Source organism: Hydractinia symbiolongicarpus, chromosome 9 (assembly GCF_029227915.1).
Source record: "Hydractinia symbiolongicarpus strain clone_291-10 chromosome 9, HSymV2.1, whole genome shotgun sequence".
In the NCBI taxonomy this organism is placed as follows: domain Eukaryota; kingdom Metazoa; phylum Cnidaria; class Hydrozoa; order Anthoathecata; family Hydractiniidae; genus Hydractinia; species Hydractinia symbiolongicarpus.
In genome coordinates, this window is record NC_079883.1 from 27,894,247 (window position 1) to 27,914,519 (window position 20,273).

General features: G+C 32.8%; 2 protein-coding genes across 2 annotated transcripts; both read left to right on the plus strand.

Moving 5' to 3' along the window:
* The first annotated feature begins 531 nt into the window (after positions 1–531).
* LOC130657026 (LHFPL tetraspan subfamily member 2a protein-like) lies at positions 532–7,037 on the plus strand. Its single transcript, XM_057459980.1, has 2 exons — positions 532–3,431; positions 3,960–7,037. The coding sequence occupies exons 1-2, from the start codon at positions 3,029–3,031 to the stop codon at positions 4,223–4,225; spliced, it is 669 nt and encodes a 222-aa protein (XP_057315963.1). The 5' UTR covers positions 532–3,028; the 3' UTR covers positions 4,226–7,037.
* Positions 7,038–7,176: 139 nt separating this feature from the next.
* Positions 7,177–19,560, plus strand: LOC130657023 (putative leucine-rich repeat-containing protein DDB_G0290503). Its single transcript, XM_057459976.1, has 13 exons — positions 7,177–7,561; positions 7,706–9,316; positions 9,586–10,022; positions 10,507–14,505; positions 14,772–14,893; positions 15,148–15,311; positions 15,429–15,532; positions 16,995–17,094; positions 17,284–17,365; positions 17,519–17,633; positions 18,115–18,237; positions 18,394–18,566; positions 19,135–19,560. Exons 1-13 carry the CDS (start codon positions 7,426–7,428, stop codon positions 19,223–19,225), a joined length of 7,257 nt encoding a protein of 2,418 aa, XP_057315959.1. The 5' UTR covers positions 7,177–7,425; the 3' UTR covers positions 19,226–19,560.
* Positions 19,561–20,273: the final 713 nt, after the last annotated feature.

Consider the following 20,273-nt stretch of genomic DNA (forward strand, 5'->3'; position numbering starts at 1 on the left):
AGCTTGATAGTTTAAATATGAACATTTGTATGACGCACAAAATTGATTAGAAGGTTACTTTTTTTATTGTATATCAAACTAACTGAACTTTTTTGTGTCCATGCAATGGCAATTAGCTAGCTATAGTAACTTACAGCATGCTTTATTTTATTGGGGCATTAAAGGTATTTTCAGGCCATAGTCATTCTAAGAGCATATTGAGAATAATGAGGATAGCATTTGTCAAAAAAGTTAAGAACATCGAGGCTGAAACTAAAACCCACTATTCTTATAAAAACAGCGTGTATATCCTAGAGAAGAATTTACATAAAATGCAAAAAGTAATTTTTCCGTTGTTACTGTTTTTAACACTACCCATTGTGTAACAAACCTAAAACCTAAACTTAAATTGTTAAAGTGTTGATGTCGTTATAATAAACCTAAATGTAAACAAAGTTAAATCAATGTTTACATCTGCCACGTTACGATCGTTTGAAATATTATTCGATTCTTAAATTCGAAAACACTGCATTGTTATCTTCTTTGATTTTATGCGTGATTTTCTTGATTATAAGTTTGGGTCTGTTAAAGCAAACTGTTCTTTTAATATTTTGGATTGAAATATTTCAGTAGATATACAATATACCAAATGATTCAAGTTTTTATATTTCTCTTTTATGTGTTTTTAACTATTAATTTCTTATATTTTGAGTATAACTTTGGAAGGTTTGCCGTATGCAATAGACTGAATAGCTGATTTTGTATGACTTAACGAAAAATGTTGGATTATTTTTTAATGTTTGGTATCCTTTTTTCCCCGGTGTACTTCTGGAATGGCAAAGCAAGTATATAGTTTTAGCGTATTTCGCTTTTTACTTAACGGTTGTTAGACGCCTTTGATTTTTTTGGACATTTTCCATTTTTAATTCATAATTTTTTTTATAACTTTTTTTGTTGTACATGCTTATATTTTTAGATGTTTTGTTTCAGCGTTTATAAATATATAATAATGCAGATTGTGAGCAACCTCAATCCCAGGGCTTTTTCTCTTTTTGCCATCCCGTTATAAAAGAAACAAAGAGCCCGGGGTCGAGGTTGAAATGTGAGTTTTGAAAATTCAAATTACTGTGTTGTATGTTTTTGTTTGGTATCCCTTACATCGGTTTAATGAAAGATTCAGTGGATTCTTCCACGGGAATTCGGCTAGTTAGATAATAATAGCATTAACTATTAATAGCATAAAATAATAATAATGAATATGTAATAATATAATAGCCAGGCCACATTCATGTATCTGTCCAAGATTTGGTTGACTTAGCTCGAAATCCCCAAATTGCCCCAAATTAACATATAAGGTATAGCACTAAATTACTTACCAAAAAAGAAATGCAATTCCCTATAGAACTGTTTAGACAATAAAGTCCCTTGAACGACTCTCAAAACAATTCTTAGTAGGACTATTTCAAAACCTTTGAAACAAAGTTTATACAAAACGAATGTCCCACAAAAAGGCACATCATTCATTTACCTATTAGAACACCATTGCATAAGTGCCTTATCTGAGAGATGGGTATTTCTCTGGTAACAGTTACTGGACCACCTTCCTATAATCTTAATAGCTGAATCTAGGATAATATTTCCCATTGGGAAGGACAAACCATATTTTAACCTGGTCTCTCCAAAACGAACATTAAATATTTTCCTGAAAGAGTCTGTAATAAAACTTTTGATTTTCATGTTAAAGGTACTGCTATTCAGAACTTAAATGGAGATAAGTGAGTAGTAGGATCAAATGATGTGTTTGATGATCAAAGATCTCAAAAGATCAAATAGGCAAACAGTATAATGTACTAAACATCTTCACATGTATTTATCAAAAAATGTGAATCTGGGTTTTTCAAATCTTGTAAGTGGGGTGGTGTAATAGGTATAATGTCTGTTGGCTAATGTTGGCTGATAGTCTGTCAAATTCCTCTCATGACAATTTGCACAGAGTCTCAGCCTTGGTATTGTATTCCACATAGTAAACTTTAATGGTGGAATATTTAATCCGGGAGGACATGAAGGTGATGTATAACTCATGGTTCATTACTATTAATGGAAACATCAACATCAACATTAGCACAATTGATAGTAGAACATTTGGTAGGTTTTAAGTCCAAAATAGCTAGCTAGTCTGTTATTTAATAAAGGGTCGATATCAAAGAAACAATTCGTGGTCAACCTAAGCAATCCAGCATTGAAACAGGAGGGTGGGATGCTGCTCAGCATATGAGCACTGCTCCTTGCACTGATTGACCTGTAAGCAGGAGAGTAAATAAGCATAAACTTGCCATAGTGGTTGGCAATGAAGAAAAACAACAACCATACAAGCCTTGTAATATGCTTACACCTGCATTAACCTGTCCATTGTATGTGCACAATAGCCTTGTGGTCCATGTAGGTGGTGACTTTGTTATCAAACCAAGTATGATAACTGTGGTGGAAAAGTCATCAACCTACACAAAAAGATCCAAGCACACTTGACCACGTTACATGCAAAAGACAAACTGACCTTTTTTGTACTTTTTTTGATTCTTAAGCTTTTAAGCAGAACAGGTTTTTGTCATTTTAGAGTTATAATACGTTGAATTTTAAGCTCCGTACCATAGCATATACAAAACTTACACGTATATAACATAATTTATCGCATTTTAAGGTTAGCATTTATGTGTGAAACAGTTGAAACATAGCCTTTCTATTATTTGATTCCTTGACACTATAATAACTAAATGCAACAATAGTTACAGAATATTTACATGAGCTAATGAAATTTTGTGTGCAAGACATGAACTGCTTTGTTTTCAACATGCAAAAATAGCTCCGGTATTTAACAATAGGTTAACAATAACAACAGAAGTTCTGGCACAACAGAAAGCTTGTGTGAAGGTGATATAATATTGTGCATGTAGAGTTCAAGCAGTACTGTAGGTTGGACAAAAAGTATATACAACTTTGTTATATATGTGACGCTTCTTCTTTTCTTCTTTTAGAAGAAGTTAACATCAAAATGCTATTTGTAATTGTCACATGTAGAAGTCTATTTTGGATACTGTGTTCAGTTGGCACATTCATGTTGACATTCACAGCTCTTGCAACACCAAAGTGGATCATTGCAAAAGAAAAAGAATATAAAAGGGGGTTTAATAACAGTATCATCGAAAAATACAAACCCACCCTTGGACTTTATAATAGATGTATTTATGATAAAATTGAAGAGGAAGGTAGATGCATTGTAGTTCCGAAGTTCGCGTTAATACCAGGAGTTGCGTGGAGAGCCTGCATTATTTTCCTTGCGGCTGCAGTAATTCTTTTAGCAGTTGCTGCCATATTTGCTGTTATTAGTTTTTGCAAACAAATTGTACGCCGCAAATCACTGATGAACTTGGCTGGTATAATGCAAGCAATAGCAGGTTACATTTTTGTTGTTGTTGAAATATGTAGAATTATTTTTCAGTTAGGAAACAGCTTTTCTAGTAAAGCTGTGTTTGAAATAAGTTATTGACAAGCTACTGTACTACACTCTTCGCAAACCATCTGCTGACACAAAAATTCTAATTAATTGCACATTTTACTGTTTTTATTGTGAATGGTTCAAATTTGTACTTTTAGAAAGAAAAGAGGTTCATTCTCTGTTATCAGAATTATAAATGAGACTTCTAGGTGTTTTTAATATACCTTTTCAGATAAAACCTAAAAAACTTTAAAACACTATATTTTTATGATTTGTCTTAATTAAACTACATTTTTAAGCAACTTCTAACTAAAAATTAACTTCCAAAACAGTTATTTTCATTTGTTTACCAATGCAGTTTTCTGTAATACTCTAATTGGTAATAATTGTTTTACTTTGTTTTTTTTACCATGGTGACCTAAAGTAAGATATAAACATAAGAAAAACAGTTCCATACTAAAGTCAGATGTGTTTTGTATCATTTTAGGCATACTTCTTATAGTAGCAATAATTCTTTTCCCACTTGGATGGGATAACAATCTTGTAAAGAGATATTGTGAAAGTGGTGGTGAAGAAGCTGGAAAATTTAAGATTGCATCGTGTTCAGTTGGTTTGGCATACTTTGCTGCTATTGGCGCTACTGTAGCTGCATTTTTTTGCTCCATGTTTTCATTTGTTGCAGATAAAGCTGTTTTTTCCGATGCAGTTCAAGATGAAATATTAGAAGGAAAACGTTTAATTTGTGTACCATAGTGTTTTTTAGTAGCAATTTATATTTTGTGATGTTTTTTGTCACAGAAAGTAAATTCTATGATTTTTAACGATGGCATGATTCATGTCCAATAACGAAAAAAATTATTGTTCCAAGTTTTTAATTTGATTTAGCTTTCATCCTTACTTTTTCCTATATCTACTTTCGTAGTTGTGTGTTGCTTTCACACGGTTAAAGTTGATATCGAGTATTTTTTTTTAATTTTAACATGCAGTAATCACTTTATTTAAAATTTTACTGTGCAGCTTTTCTAATTCATGTTTTCATTTGCCAACATGGATGACGATCCTTGTAATTCCTGTCATTATTATCTTTTGTAGAGAAAACTTTTTTATACAAAAACTTCTTAAATAAATGAAACACTGGATTTAATTGCTTATTATTGGGGTACTATTTAATGTGAATGATTTGTGCAGAAGGAGCTAGCATTTTGATATTTAATTATGTACAGAGAAAGTGACAGGAAAATATTATATTGCAGATTATCGTCAAAAACAACTTCTAAATTACTCTAAAATCTAAAAGCAACTGTCCAAATCTATGTTGGTTTTATAATAATTTTTTTTTCACTGATCAAGAAAAACATGTAACTTGTGTTTGGAAAATATGGTTCAGTGTGGTTGACTCTACATGAAAATAAGTAGAGAATTAATTTTAATAAAAAGACCATTGGAAATTATAGGACTAAACCAAGAACATCAAATGTGGAAAGTTGAATGACTGACTTAAGGCACCTTAACTGTTAAATGTTGTTATCAAATTGTGTTGGAAAGATTCACATTCACATTTTATAAAGTTTATAAAAAATTATCCCTTTAAATTACTGTTTTTTACAGCAAATCATATTATGGATGTAAACTTAGAATTATTGTTTAAAGTAGTTTTTTTTACATAGTAAAGTACAATATGTTTTTGTGTGATTCATATGATTTTAATGTGAGTTCCAAACTTACACTCATGCACTTGTAAAAAGAAGTCAATTTTTCTTTTTGAAATGTAAAATTCCAATATTTATTTTGTGAATATTATTTTTAGAATGTCCATTATGTAAATTATGATTTTCTTCTCTCTTTGTTCATGACTTCAAAGTTGTTTTTTGTTGTACCTTTAAACAATATTTTTTAGTTGTATAGTACAGGCAAGGTGCTTGGTTATATTATATTGTATACTATAATTCTATTCCTGATAAATTTAATGGGCTGCAATAACCCAGTTTAAAGGAAAAAATTAGAGCTGCTCAGTTGATCCCATGTTTAAATGGCATATGGGTTAGATTGGCTTGGCTGCATTTGCTGCCATTCACAGAGATTTTTATGAGCTTTCTTATACCACAGGGCTCTTATAGCAATGCTCATTTGATGATGCAAATTCATCAGAGATGACACAGCTGAAGTCAAATTTTCTGGTTCTAATAAAATGGGGAATTGGCAAAATCATCCTGTGAGAAAGAATTTTCACCCCAACCAGGGTTTTCTACTTTGGACCCAATCTGTCATAATATTGCAACTCAGCATTTTTTACTTTATTTTACGTGTTATTTTTTAATTACTTTTGTGTTATTTTTGTTAATACACATACCCAATTTGGAATCTTTATCAATGCTACGTTGTAAGGTTCTATTTTTGTGAAAAAAAGGATAGTTTTGTTCAAAGGGTCTTCCTTATATATGTACGAATAAATATAAAAAAACTTTTAAATTTTTATTGCTTTTTTTTGTTTGTCATTTATATTATATACAAAATATAATTTTTTTAGATAGAGAAAAAAAAATTACTCACCTTGTAACTTTGGGAAGAAAGACTTTATATTTTAATCTAAGTATAAAACCTACACTTTAAGTGTATTAACATTTCATTCTCCCTTTGCTGTGTTTACTTTTTCCAACCACTTAATTGGTGTCATGTATAGTTGTGAAAGAGGTCTATTGTTTAAAGTTGTGTTCAGTTTAACATAAAGTACACTTTCCTAAGATGTTAAAAATTTTTAGAATAAAAATATTTTTGGACATTATTTTGCTTCCAAGTCTTTAAGGAAATTTTTATTTTATAGGAAAATATAATTATTTTTTAACCTGTTGTTTACTACTTGTAAAGTTTTTATTATTTTTGCATGTAGCTTGCTTTTTAATTTTTCACTATTCAGCAAACAATAGTTGTCTATCATGCACATTATATTGATTAGTCTAAATGCCTCTTAAGTTTTTAAAAGCTCAAGGCACTTTAAAGTGTTTTTAAGTAACTTCTCCCATCTGGTGTAATAAATAGTCTTAATGTTTTTGTTTTAATTAATTTTGATTTAATTAGATTTTGACTTATAATGTACTCAGGCTGGGTTTGGGGGTTGTAAGTCTTCCTTTGGCTTTTTTTAATAGAAATGCTTGTGTTTTTTAAAAAAGGCTTCTATCAATGTCATATGGAGTTTGTTATTGTTATTGCACCAAAATCAAGAACCAAAAAAATATGCTGATAAAAGTAAAAGCATAACAAATTTCCTCACAATTTTAGGTGATTAAGACTACCCTGTAGTACTGAACTTCCAATTAGCCTAAATACAATACTGTTCCAATAAATTTTTGTGATGATACCAGTTTTATTATTAAAGAACTAACCGCTTTTGTTAATTAGAATTAACTTATACAATTGACGTTTGAATGATGTTTTTTTTCAAGTCAAGTAGGTGACGTAATGTGTTTGTAGACTTTATGGTTAGTGTTGTTCATTTCAATGTGTTGTGTTTTTTTGACAGTTAAAAAGGTGATTTATGCTTTTCATTAGGAATGCATGATGTGTTAAAGCTTTGTTATTAAATGTCTCATTGTTTTTTTCCTGTAAACCTCCCTGTGTTATTATTATAAGGTAGCAAGGTGCATTATGAACAAAATGTACATATTCTGAGGAGAATAGAAGTTGCCGTTAATAAAACGCTTATGTAAACGAAATAATAAAACAAGTATGCCCAGCTTTTCATTTAGGTTTACGAGGTAAAATTTACGAGGTTTTGACATAAATCACCACTTCTATGTCTTCTGACTAAAAATCTTCTGTTTTTATTAAGCATTAAAATTCAACAGACTGCTTTTCCCAAATAAGAACAACATTCGTAGTAATCAAGACCTGTAAAAGTGTTGTATGTTAACAAAGAGAATTAAAATTATGTTCCATTTTTAGACAGCAATAAGATAATGTCTTGGCTTAACATAAGCGGTAATTTATCTTCTCTTGCAACCAATGTGACAAGCTTCACACGTGAAGTGCTTACAGAGGCAAAAAACGACTCCTATCAACATCTCAGTGATGATGATGACAACAACTTACCTGGTAAATTATTGTGCTACCTATAAAAAAAAAAAAATTAAATATATGTTCCAAACTAATTATAAAGTTGCATTTTTGTAACACTACAGATTTTTTTAATCAGAGCTTTGTTCGAGATATATGTGGTAACATTTCTTTTTATTTTAGAAGACATTGAGCCACAACATGAGCCCAAAAACTTGAATGAAATGATAAACAAACTGGCAGTATTGCAAGAGGAGCTAAATTTAGCAAATTCTGAATTAAGCTCTAAAAATGATGAAATTTATTTGTTACAGTCGGAAAGAAACAAAATACAACAAGAGCATGAAAAGCATGTTTCAAATTTGCAACAGCATTTGCTAGGAAAGGAAAATGAAATCCAGGAAGTTGAAACAAGACTACGAGAAAAGGAGTCTCAGTATGAATTGGATATTCAAAATCTCTCCATGGAGAAGGAGCAGTTGGAATTGCAATTGTCTCAACGTGACAGCAGTGATGCTGATGATGGTTGGGGTAAAGACTGGGAGAGCGAGAATATAGACGAGGAGATAAATAAAACCAAGCAAGAGAATGAGTCCTTGTCCAATGAGGTGATGATGAAGGAAATCATATTAAATTCAATTGAAGCTAAAATGTGTGAAATTTCACAGACAAGTGTTGATGTGGCTGATTTTTCTTCATGGATTGATCATTTTACAAACAAATATGTGGACAAACCTGATTACGATATTGAAAATGTAAGAACAGAGAATGAGGAGTTAAAATCCAAAATTGCTGCGTATGAAAACATCATATCTGTCATAGAGAATAATATGAGTCTACATAGTTCGACTGGGCAAGCTTACGATGCTAGTATGTTCCAGGACTGGCTCAATGACTTCGTCAACACAAGAAAAGATGGTAATCTTGAAGAAAATAAGTGTAGAGAACAAATGAAACAAATTGAGAAAGAAATACGTGAGTTTGATGAAGAGTATGAAAACTTCGAAATAGCTAATTTTCGTGACTGGCTTGAAAAAGTTCAAAGTCAAATTGACGACCTAGAGGTAGAACTTCTAAATGAACAAGAAACAAAGGAGAAAGAAGCTGAAAGGAGAGCTGTAGAACGTGAAAAACTCAATGAACTTTTTAAGGAAAAACAAAATGAAATAGCTGCTCTTAAAGTTGAACTATATAATATAACCAATTCGGAATCGTCAACACAAATAACAGAACAAACTGGTATAAATGGAGCCATGTATTTGGAGAAGCTAACAGGACTTCAAGAGCAACTGAATGAGACAAATACACGGTGTGAAGCATTACAAGATGAAATTCGAAGTTTAAAAGGACAAAATAGCAATCTGCATGATCAGCTGGAAAATTCAAACGAAGAAATAGAAACTTGTGAAGTAGCGAAGTATAACTACGAAACAAAATGTCATGAGTTGCAATTAAAGTGCAGCAATTTAGAAAAAGAATTGTCCTGTGTTCAAGAAGAAAAGGCTACATTTGAGAAAAATCTTAATAAGGGGTCTAATGAATCAACAAGTCAACAAAACGAAACTAAAATTATACCGAATCCGGAATTACTTGGGACGATAGAAAATCTCAAAGACGATAATAGCAAGGTTAACAACCAATCAGATCATAATGTTGCTTTAGAAAACCTTTGTGCAGACTTAAAGGCAATTGAGAGTATATTAGAAGCAGTTGTGGGTAACAAGGAAGTTGACTTAGAACGGACATGGAGTTGCAAAAGTGAAAACAGTGTTGTACTACTCAAACTGGTGCAAGGTATTATTTTTTAAACTAAAACTGCTGCTATACCTCTATCCCTCTCCATATTTTCTGATAGCATTTCCCAATTATCGATGAATGCAGTTTGTGAATGCAATTCTATTTTCAATTCTCAAAAACTTTTAATTTCTATGAGTGTATTATCCCCTTGATTTTGCAATCTTTCACAGCCAATGAAATTATTGAATACATATTATGTTCTTCAATAAAGTTATTGACCATTTTATTTCCTTAGTCTATTTAATTTGATTTTAAAATTTTTTTAGCTGTAGCCGGAAAGGTTATGGAACTGAAAGAGAAATGTGAAGAAATGTGCAATGAAGTGGAGCATTATGAGGAGAAATGTACATTGTTAACTAATGATTGTAAGGAATGTGAAGAAAAATGTGCAAGTCTGAAAAATGATATCAAGACCTATAAGATGGAGTTGGCAGAATTAACCAATCAAATTAACGAATACAAGGAAAACTATTCAACCCTAATTAATCAAAATGATGAAAGCAAGGAGAAGTGCTCAATATTGACCAATAAAGTTAAGGAATATGAGAAGAAATGTACAATCTTAAGTACAGAAATTGATGAACTTAAAGAAAAATGTGTTGTTTTACAGGAGAAAGTAAAACATGACGCAGAAAATGATAGTGAAAAGTGGAATGCAATGACTAAAGAAATTGAAAATTGCAAGGAAAAATTCAATCTAAAGGTGTGTATAAATTTTAAGAGCGACATATTGCCATGTAAAATTTTATTTTGGTCATGTAAACAAAACAGTTTTTATGTGTCCTTAATCAGGAATCATTAAGAATTCTTTTTATGATAAGAAACTTATAACTGTATACATATAGGTATTAGATATATGTTATTAAAGCTTAGTCTTTTGAAGTGTTCGCGTGTCCTGCAACCAATACTGTTGTTTTAATAAAAACATTCAATGGTCAATCAGAAAATAAGCTGAAGAATTTCTAGTATTGATCAAAATAATTGCAACATCTGCGAATATTTTAAAGTTTTTTAATCTATAGTGATGAAGGCTAAATGATAGAATATATAATAAAGGAAGTTTCATGACACCGTTGATTTAATTGAGTAATATAAAAAATGTTACAAAATACAATATTTCATGTATAAAGTCGTTTAATTTATTTAAAGTTCACAACTTCTGATCATTGCTTTTTTCGTTATTTAAGGAAGAAGAGCTTGCATCCACCGCAACAATATCTATAACAATCAACAATCTACTTCTTTACATTTCATCAGAACTTGACGAATTACAAGAAGATTTCAACAACGACGCTTTTCGTCTTTTAAAGAACGGAGAGCTTCAATCAACTGACATATCAAGTTATGTACCTTACATGGAAGTTCTGAAAGATTCTGTGCAGAAAATACAAGACGAGAATAGGTTGTTGCAGGAAAAGTTGCTGCAGGTTAATCAAAATAATGAAATGCAACATTGGTGTTCGCCTGAGCAACAAGAATATGAAAAACCTCCGCCAAATATTGTTTACGAAGAAATTCAAACTGCTCAGAATGTTAAAGGGTTAAATGCAGAAGCTCCGTCAAAAGAAGACATGTTTTCTGTACAGACATCAGAATTGCAGCAACAACTGCAAGATCTGCAAATATTGCACGATATGTCGAATTCAACTCACGAATCTGAAGTTCATGAACTAAAATTAGAAATTTCAAATTTAGAAGGAGCGATACAGGAGCTCAAGATGAAGGCCTCATCTACAGGTGGCAACATGAAGTTTGGTGCGTTAAAAAGAAAAATGCAGGAGCTTGAGGCTACAAATGAATTTTTAACAAAAGAAAATGAACAATTAAAACAAGGACCTCAAAAGACTGAGAATGTGGTTTCAAATAATCAGCAGCAATATGATATTCTGTCTGCTCAGTTAGCTGAAAAAACCTCGGAATGCCAATATTATTATGAACAATATGAACAAATGAAAGCAAAATTATTAGACGTTCAGAATGATATGAGTTCCCTCCAGCAAGAATGTGAGCAAGTTAAACATATCCTGCAGGAAAAACAATCATATGATGGATCATATAATCAACCGCAAACGTTTGGGTATCATGAAAATACGTCATCACAACATCAGGACCAATTACACAATTTGTCGTTGTTGTTAACAGAAAGGTCAGAGGAGTGTGAACACTTGCAGCAGCAAATTGAATACATGAATTCCAAGTTAATTGAGTATCAGAACGATGCTTCTGATTTGGAGTTAGTACGTGAAGAATGCAAGCAACTGAAAACCATGTTGGCTGGTAAAGAACATCAAAGTCGTGTTGATGATACAATCAATCTGTTGCAGACGGAAGGTAAACAGTTGAAGCAACTCCTTAGTGAAAGAAATACTGAATATGAAAACTTACAAAAGGTGTTGCTTGAGAAAGAAAATGATTTATCAGATATGGTGTTACTTCAAGAGGAGTGTAAACAGTTGAAACAAATGTTGATGCAAGGAAATAGTTCACAACCAAAAAGTGGTCTGGAGGAAAGTTTTCAACAGTTGCAAACAACACTCGAAGAACGAGATGAAGAATTACGGCAAAAGAATGCAAAGCTTATAGAAATGGAAAATTCCAATTCGGATATGGATCTTTTGCGAGAAGAATGCAAACAGTTGAAAGTAATGCTGCTAAACAAAGGATCTGGTTCTGTTATCACTGCACCTCACAACACCACTAACAATGAGGATCTGCAAACCTCACTAAATTCGAGTACAGATGAATTTCAAAACAGTTTCATGGTTCAAGTGCAACAACTGGAAGAATTTTTAAAAGAAAAAGAGGAAGAACTGGCCCAGAAAGAGCAAGAGCTCCAACAAAAGAATCAGATTATCTTAGAAATGCAGCATTCAACATCTGATATGGACCTGCTGCATAACGAATGTCGAGCATTAAAAGATATCATTATGGAAAAGGAGAAAACATTTTCTGAACTGCAAGATGACTTAGATTCTGCAAACAATATGATCCAAGTGAAAAACGAAGAATTGAAAAATAGAGTTCGTCTATGTTTGGATTTCGAAGAAAAACTACAAGAAGCAAACAATACTTTGACGCTCAAAGAAGAGGAATATGAAATGCTGAAAGAAGAGCTCAACGAAAATATGGCGCAAGATGAAAATATCCACATATTACAAACGGAATACCGTAATGTAGAGGAACAGTTGAAAGCAAAACAGGCTGAGTTAAAAGAGACGCAGGAAAAACTGTTTGCTGCTGAAACGTACTGTGAGAGATTAAAAGTCTACGAAGAACAGTACGATGGACTGAAAGAGACTTTAAAAGAGAAAGATGAACAACTAAGTAACCTCCGGTTGCAGTCCTCAGAAATATCGATTTTGGAAAGTGAAACAGTTGGTTTGCTACACCAGGAACTGAATGGCTTAAAAACACTTGTATATGAACGTGAAAACCAAATCAATGAACTCACCCAAACGCTAGAGAAAAAGACATTTGAGTTGCAGAATATATACAATGAATCTAAGGAAACTATAACAGAACTACACACGAAACTCAGTGAAAATTACAAACATATTGAGGTTTTAAATGAAGAAAAAGAATCTTTGGAAGAGCTTAGTAATGAGCGCCATTGTCGACTCGAGGAAGCTCTTTCTAAGGAAAGGGAATTAATGCAGGAGTTAGGTAGTATGAAAGTTGAATTGGATGGTTATTGTGAAAAGGCAGTCGAGTATGAATCATTTGTTCATTCTGATCAGACTGTATTGATTCATGAGAAAGAGGATAAGATAAAACATCTGCATGAATTACTAGAACAAGAGAAAACAAAGAATGGTGAACTCGAACAAACTCAAATTGAAAACCTAGTTTTGATAAACGACAAAGAAAGTGCAATTGAAGCTCTAAAAGCTGAACTTCAGTTGGAGCAAAATAAAAACAATGAGCATGAGTCAGCAAAAAATGCATTGCTGACTGATTTCAAAGATAAAGAAGCAATGATAGAAAGTCTTGAACATCGTCTGAAGAAAGCTCATGAAAAACAGGAAGAAATTTTAGATTCTCTTCAATCCAAGAATCGTGCAGACACTCATTGTGAAAAATGCAAGCTGCTCCAAAATGACAAAACAGAAATAGTTTCTATTATTCAAGAGATTGACGAATCTTTACAATCAGATCATGAACTTTCCAATGACATTGTAGATAATCTAAGAATGTTTAAGTCATCGATCAAAATTCTAAAAATGCGAGTAGATACAGCTGAAGAGAAATGCATGCACTTGGAAAAGGAAGAAGAAAAATTGAAAACAAACCTCGAACAACAGTTAATTCAGGAGGCTGATGTAGAAAAAGTGGCAGAAGAATGTGAATTCAAAATACAAGATTTGCAAAGTCAGTTACTCGAACTGAGAGAAATGGAGACCTTGTATCAAAGTATGTCCATGGAAAATCAAACCTTGCAAGATGAGATCGTAAAAGTGCGTGAAGATGGTGCTATGAAGTGTAAGACAGCTGAAACAGAGGTAGCAGATTTAAAACAAAGATGTCAAGAAATGTCATCTGAACGAAATACGTTACTAGACCATATCAGCAGTTTAAAAGAGGAGTTGCAGAAAGCATCAAATGAATCTCAGCTTGCGCAAACAGAAATTGAGAACATACAGAACCATTTACTTCACTTGCAGGAAGAAAATCAAAGGAGAGTTAAAGAAGCCGAAAGTACTGCTAGTTCTGTTGTCGTAGCAGAATGTGATAGATTGAGAGAAGAATTGGAAAAAAATTCACATTCCTATTTAGAGAAAAACAAGGAATGTGACCAACTGAAACTCGACATATTTCATTTGGAAGAGAGTCTCCACGAACTTCGTTTGGCTCACGAGAAATTAAAAGATGTAGATATTTCCAGCGTAGACTTGTTGAGGCAAGAAAGTGTGGATAAGCAAGCACAAATCAACTTGTTGGAATCTTCTCTGGAAGACTTGCAAGCCAAACTTGAAAGTGGAAGAACAGAGAAGCAATTTCTTGAGCAGCTAGTGCAAGTTAAAGGTAACCTTGAAGTTGAAAAAGAGGAGTTGTCGTTCCAAAAAAACCAATTAGCAAATCGTGTGCAGGAACTAGAGGTGATGCTGAAACATAAGGATATTAGTTATCGGGAAATCGAGGCGAAAGCTGGTAGAGAACTTGATAGGTTGAGAAATCATTTAATGATGGTAAGGACTTGATTTGATTTAATTTTTTAAAATTTTTGTTACATTATAAAAAAATAGATTTGAATGATTATAATGTTATATATATATAGTATTATATGATAATATTTTCACGTTCAATTCATTAACAAGACAGCGTTCAAAATTACTTTCCCCTGTATTTCGTACGCAAGTAAAAACTCGCGTATTCTACCGTCCAGTCATTTCTGCGTAAAGTTGCTAATATCTACTTGTAAACGACAAACTTTTGTTTTTTGTTTCTTTATTAGACCGAGGAAAACCACACCAGAGACATTTTGGAAGCCCAGCAACGCGAAGATGCTTTGCAGAAAGAATTAGATGATCTGAAGCAAAATTTAAGTAAAAAAGCAATCATATTGCAGGATTCAAGGTATGTTCGATATGTGTACGTATTGGAAGCATGTTTTTCGCTTTTAAACATTTGCCAAATGTTCAAACAACTTAACTAACGCAAAACTTCGAAAATAGCCTTCTGTTGTACAGATAAAAAATACCGCCCGCCCCCTTGTCTGTGCCTTATGATCTTAAATCCTTTTTTTATATTTAGCCCATGTAAAGAATTGTCTGTAATGATAGCAGTCCTGTCAGTCAAAGAAAAGTAATAATAACTTCTTTTTTTTTTAGTAAACAGTTTCAAGAGCATGTGGTGGATTTGGAAGAACAACTGAACGTGATTACTGCACAGAGGGATAACCAAGAACTTGATCTGTCGAAATGTAAAGAAAGGATGAATTCTGATGCTCTGGCTATTTATAATCTTCAAAGTGCTTTAGAACAATTAGAGAAAGGTATGCCGACATTGTGATTCGTCCGTTCTGTTTTGTTCGTTCGTTCGTTCGTCCGTCCGTCTGTCTGTCTGTCTGTCTGTCTGTCCGTTTGTTTATTTGTGTTTGCCCTGTATTTAGATAAAACCGAGCAATATGAATATTTAACATCAGTGTCACAGAGAAAACAACTAGAGTTCGAAGAAAGAATTCATCAATTAACAGAAGAAAGACAACAGGCGCAAGTATGTGTAAACTTTTATTTGTTACGTCACGAGGTAGAACGTGGAAGCAATTTTAGAAAATAATTTTAAATATTGTTGTGGTTTTTGTTATCGTATAAGCTTTGAGGTGAAACAGAGTGGCCATCCATTTTCGTTGGGCTTACACTATATTACGCAGTAAAAAACTTCTCCATTCATTTACAAATTTATAACCCTTCTCAATTCTTAATAATTCTTTTAAAAAAATACAAACATTTAGAATTTATCTTTCCTCCTCCCACTATGTTACTCCACATTTATATAACAACTACCAACAGCAATGTTGGGTATTGGTTCAAATATTACGTGTTGGCTTAAGTCAGTTTTTAGGATTTTTAAGTCGTCGCTTTTAACCTTAGACGAGTCGTCAGCCGGGGAAAAATCCACGAAAATTTGCTCGTCGCTATTCGCAGCTAGCATCTTTGGCTCAGGGACGGAACGATATGTATTATAATAAACTAGTCGTTAACCGGTGAAAAAATTCACGGGGTCGCCCGTCTATATATTACACGCTATTTCGTGTGCCTGTTGCGGACAGACAGCCATATTATGAGTAATTAAAGAGATATAGCTATTTTAAGCTATTTTAATGTCAGGAAGTTGCGTAATTTACGCGAATTCTCATCTCATTCGCCAAATTAACTCTGACAAAAAGGTTTTTTGCTTGATTTTGCTTGAAATGTCAAGTGCTTAGTAATTCTAAGTTAAAATTCATCATCTTAATATTCCAAAGCACATGCCAATTCATCTTAATCCGTTCTCATTAAAAATTCTGTTGTTTTTTTAGTTACGGTCAAGCCGTATTCGCAAAAATAAATTTGCAATGAATTCGAATAGTCAACTTTAGCTAGCTATGCAGATAATTTAACTTTTTAGCCAGTTGGCCAAGATATCCCAAACTGCACCTGCAATCCATATGTTGGCAAGGCATAAAACCGGTTAATACTAAAATCAATAAAAACCTTAGCTAACAGAACAGCATAAGATTTTATTTAAGTAGCTAGGCTTTTGATGTCTGTTTGTAGTTAAAACCTTAAAATTTATTTATTTTAGATTTATATATGGTTAGAAAACGTGATGATAAACTTTCTTAAGATGTAAAAGCATATATAAAAAAAAACAAATATTACAAAAATAAAGGGGACCTTCAAGACTGAATACAATAGCTTCCAAAATGCTTCACCCTGATCGTATCGTGTTCCTTCGTAAGCAAGTAGAGAGCCGCAAAACACTTGCTTATTGGCTATTTATAAATATCCGGCTTAGTGATTGGTATACTTCACAGGGGGGCGATCATAACAAAATATTAAATATATGGCATTTTTTTTTTCGCGCAAATAAAAATGTTGTGTGCACGCAGACCAAATTGATGTTTTATAAACGACTTTATTTGCGTGCTTGTTTGTAAAGGTTTTCTAAGTTATATTTGTTTTACTTTCGATAGGCTACAATGGCTGAGGCGTCGTTGGCTGTACAAGGTATCAGTAAAATAAATTTGGAGTTGCAACAGAAAGAGAATGAGTTAAAAGTGAGCAAAGAAAGAAGTAAGAATATGTGTTGTATGTTTCTCACGGAGTGCTCATGTGTCGGTACAAGTCAGTGAGTTTTTTAGAAAGTTAGGTGTCCGGATGAATACATTTCCATAGCAAGAAGACTAAATTTTTGCGACAGGGAGATCTTTACCGCCGTATTTTATGATAAGTAAAAATTACTATGCATGTATTATTATTTAGTGAACGAGTTACTTGCAGCGTTGAAAGAACGAGACCTGCAATGCAACAAAATGATTGAAGCATCAGACAATAAAATGGATAAGTATGTTAAAATAACTTTTACTGCTTACCAAAAAGGTTCAATGTGAGCTTATACTGTCCTCATCAAACAGGCTTTTACGTTACTTTAGGTTATAAGTACAAATGTAATGAGATGAAAAAGTTTTTATGTGCAGCTGTAAACAACTCTTTTCAGGTCATTAATTCGGAATCTACTACTAAAGTATTTCCAAGCACCGGAAGACAAACGAAGCGATATCGTGCAAGTGATTGGTGGATTATTGGGCTTATCTCATGACGAGATACAAAGGGTATGTCTGTTGGAACGAGACTTTAGACCGTGTATACTTTAATTTAAACGTTGCCTAATTTAAACAATGGTATTTTTCTCGCTTTATCGAACTTTATACTTTATACTTTCTGTTCCTCAGTCTGATACATTAATTGCTTACGTGTCTACGTGCCTCATATTTTGATTGTATGTTGTATGGATGAGTAGTGGATGCTTTCCGCCCTTTTACGAAAAGTATCCTATAATATATTTACAAATTATTTAAACGGCACTAACCGCGTTATGTAGAAACAAGTCTTTTATATAGTAAAAGTTTGTAAGTATCAATTTTTATTTCTGTGCAATCGCGTAAAGTATCAATACACTAAGACACATTAAGTATTAAAACACGTAACTTATAACCTCGTAGTTGGTTGTCTCTTCCACTGTTGAATGTGCACCTTATATGCGTTTCACATTTACAAAGATAGTAAACAGTATCCCGTTTTGCTTAACTCTAGATTGGCACTGGTGCTGTACCAAGTAAAGTTGGTGGGTGGATATCTAACGTGTGGAGTTATGCAACACCAAAGAAGCCACCCGCAACACCCAAGACACCCGTTTCAAAATACGATAGCAATAAGGTATATATCTAACAGCATATATGATAGCAATACAAGCTATAGATCTAGCAACACTTACGATAGCAATATATACCCAGATATAAGATATACCCAGCAGAAATTACACTAGTATGTCTTTTTACTGTTTTTATTTTCTATTTTTTTTGTTTCTGTTAGTCATTCTCGGAACTGTTTGTTAAATTTCTTGAACATGAATCAGAATCGAATGGAGCGACTGTCGATACAGCTTCTTTGACGTACAATAATGATGCGGTGACGCCGACGGTTCAAATGTTCTCACCTGCTACGCCGGATATATTGACGTTTCATAGCAATAAAAACGACATCAGGTGAACTTTTACTCCGTTCTTCAAATACACGATGAGCTGTAATTGTTTTCAGCGTGCGAAAAAATGATGGCAGTTACAAGCTCAGTTTTTAGGATAGTTCAGAATATTAAAAAAAAAATCTATAGCGGGATAAGTAAAAATCTTAGGTTAACTAATGAAATCTGGTTAAAATAATTCAGCTGGAAGGTCTCCGCATGAAGGTAACTTTTGCGAAGAATTTTTTGCGGGAAAAAGTTTTCCCAGATTTTTCATTTCGCGGTTGACATGGGAAAATTGCCGAGTTTTCCAGGATTTAATTTCGCGATTCACTAATTTTTCAACGTTTCGTGGAAGTTAAAATATAAAGAAGAAAATAGAATAATTTTTGTTCATTTTTATATTGTTCTAACAATACCTAAAATCATAAAATTAATTTCGCGATTTTGCCTGAATCGTAAACTTGACGGAATTCAAATTTGTGAATTGAAGTCAAAATCGCAAAATAAATCTGCAAAAATTTCTTCCGAAAAAAAGTTGAGCAACTGAAAGTTCTTGCAAAAAGAGTTTATTTTTTATTTTATTTTTTTAGTTCTGGTCAACGGATACCTGCGCCCGGACAAGAAATCCCTCGTGTTCACACTCATCATGCACAATCAACTTTAAAAACTCTCCTATCCTAGTCAAAATTAACTTAGATGAACTATTTTTAATGACTTGTGAGATAAGCCACAACATCAGTTATCTCGAACACTCTCTACATCCGCACATCCTGTAAAAGAGTTTTTTAAATTCTCCTGTGATATAAATTTTCTGATTTTCTCATATGTGGAATGGTCAATCTTTCGTGAATAAATGTAGTGAATCTTTTAAGGTGTTTGAAAAAAACTACGAACCATGTAAGTAAATATATTTTTCAGTAATATTTAGTATATATTATCAATTTTTACATATATTTGGCGGATTTGATGTATTTTATAACTTATATTATTTGGGTTCACAAATTGCAATAACTAAACTTTTCTTTTCTTTTCATGATACTGTCAGGCACATGTCAAAGTGTGGGAGACAAATACGTCATTTTAATTTTTATTGCTGTGCACATAAAGCATAGCCACTACATAATAAGTGTATGTTAAGTTCATCTGACAAAAAACTTTATTTCATGAAAAAAATATAGGATTGTGAAAGAAATACAAATTTTTAAAATCAGTATTTTAATAATGAGCATACCGTACGCATATTTTCAAGACTAGCATACCGTACGCATATTTTCAAGACTAGCATACCGTACGCATATTTTCAAGACTAGTATACCGTACGCATATTTTCAAGGCTAGCATACCGTACGCATATTTTCAAGACTAGCATACCGTACGCATATTTTCAAGACTAGTATACCGTACGCATATTTTCAAGGCTAGCATACCGTACGCATATTTTCAAGACTAGCATACCGTACGCATATTTTCAAGGCTAGCATACCGTACGCATATTTTCAAGGCTGAAAAGCAAACGTCAATTTAACATTGTGTATATGCATTCTACACTAGCAGTTTGAAGAACACAATGTTATATATTTCCAAACAATTCGTCGTACATTTTTACGGAAACAACAGTTGAACGAAATTTGCCGCCAGTTTGGTTTTGCTATAGAAATGCAGAAATTTTTAGGAGGTATGTCCATGGAAGGCTAAAGGTCGCCACATCTCGTCACATGGGTAGTATATT

Coding starts and splice junctions, on each gene's coding strand:
- LOC130657023 (XM_057459976.1), top strand. CDS start 7,426: ATGTCTTGGCTTAACATAAGCGGTAATTTATCTTCTCTTGCAACCAAT. Junction 10,023..10,506: donor AGGAAAAATTCAATCTAAAG/GTGTGTATAAAT, acceptor TCGTTATTTAAG/GAAGAAGAGCTTGCATCCAC. Junction 14,894..15,147: donor ATCATATTGCAGGATTCAAG/GTATGTTCGATA, acceptor TTTTTTTTTTAG/TAAACAGTTTCAAGAGCATG.
- LOC130657026 (XM_057459980.1), top strand. CDS start 3,029: ATGCTATTTGTAATTGTCACATGTAGAAGTCTATTTTGGATACTGTGT. Junction 3,432..3,959: donor TATAATGCAAGCAATAGCAG/GTTACATTTTTG, acceptor GTATCATTTTAG/GCATACTTCTTATAGTAGCA.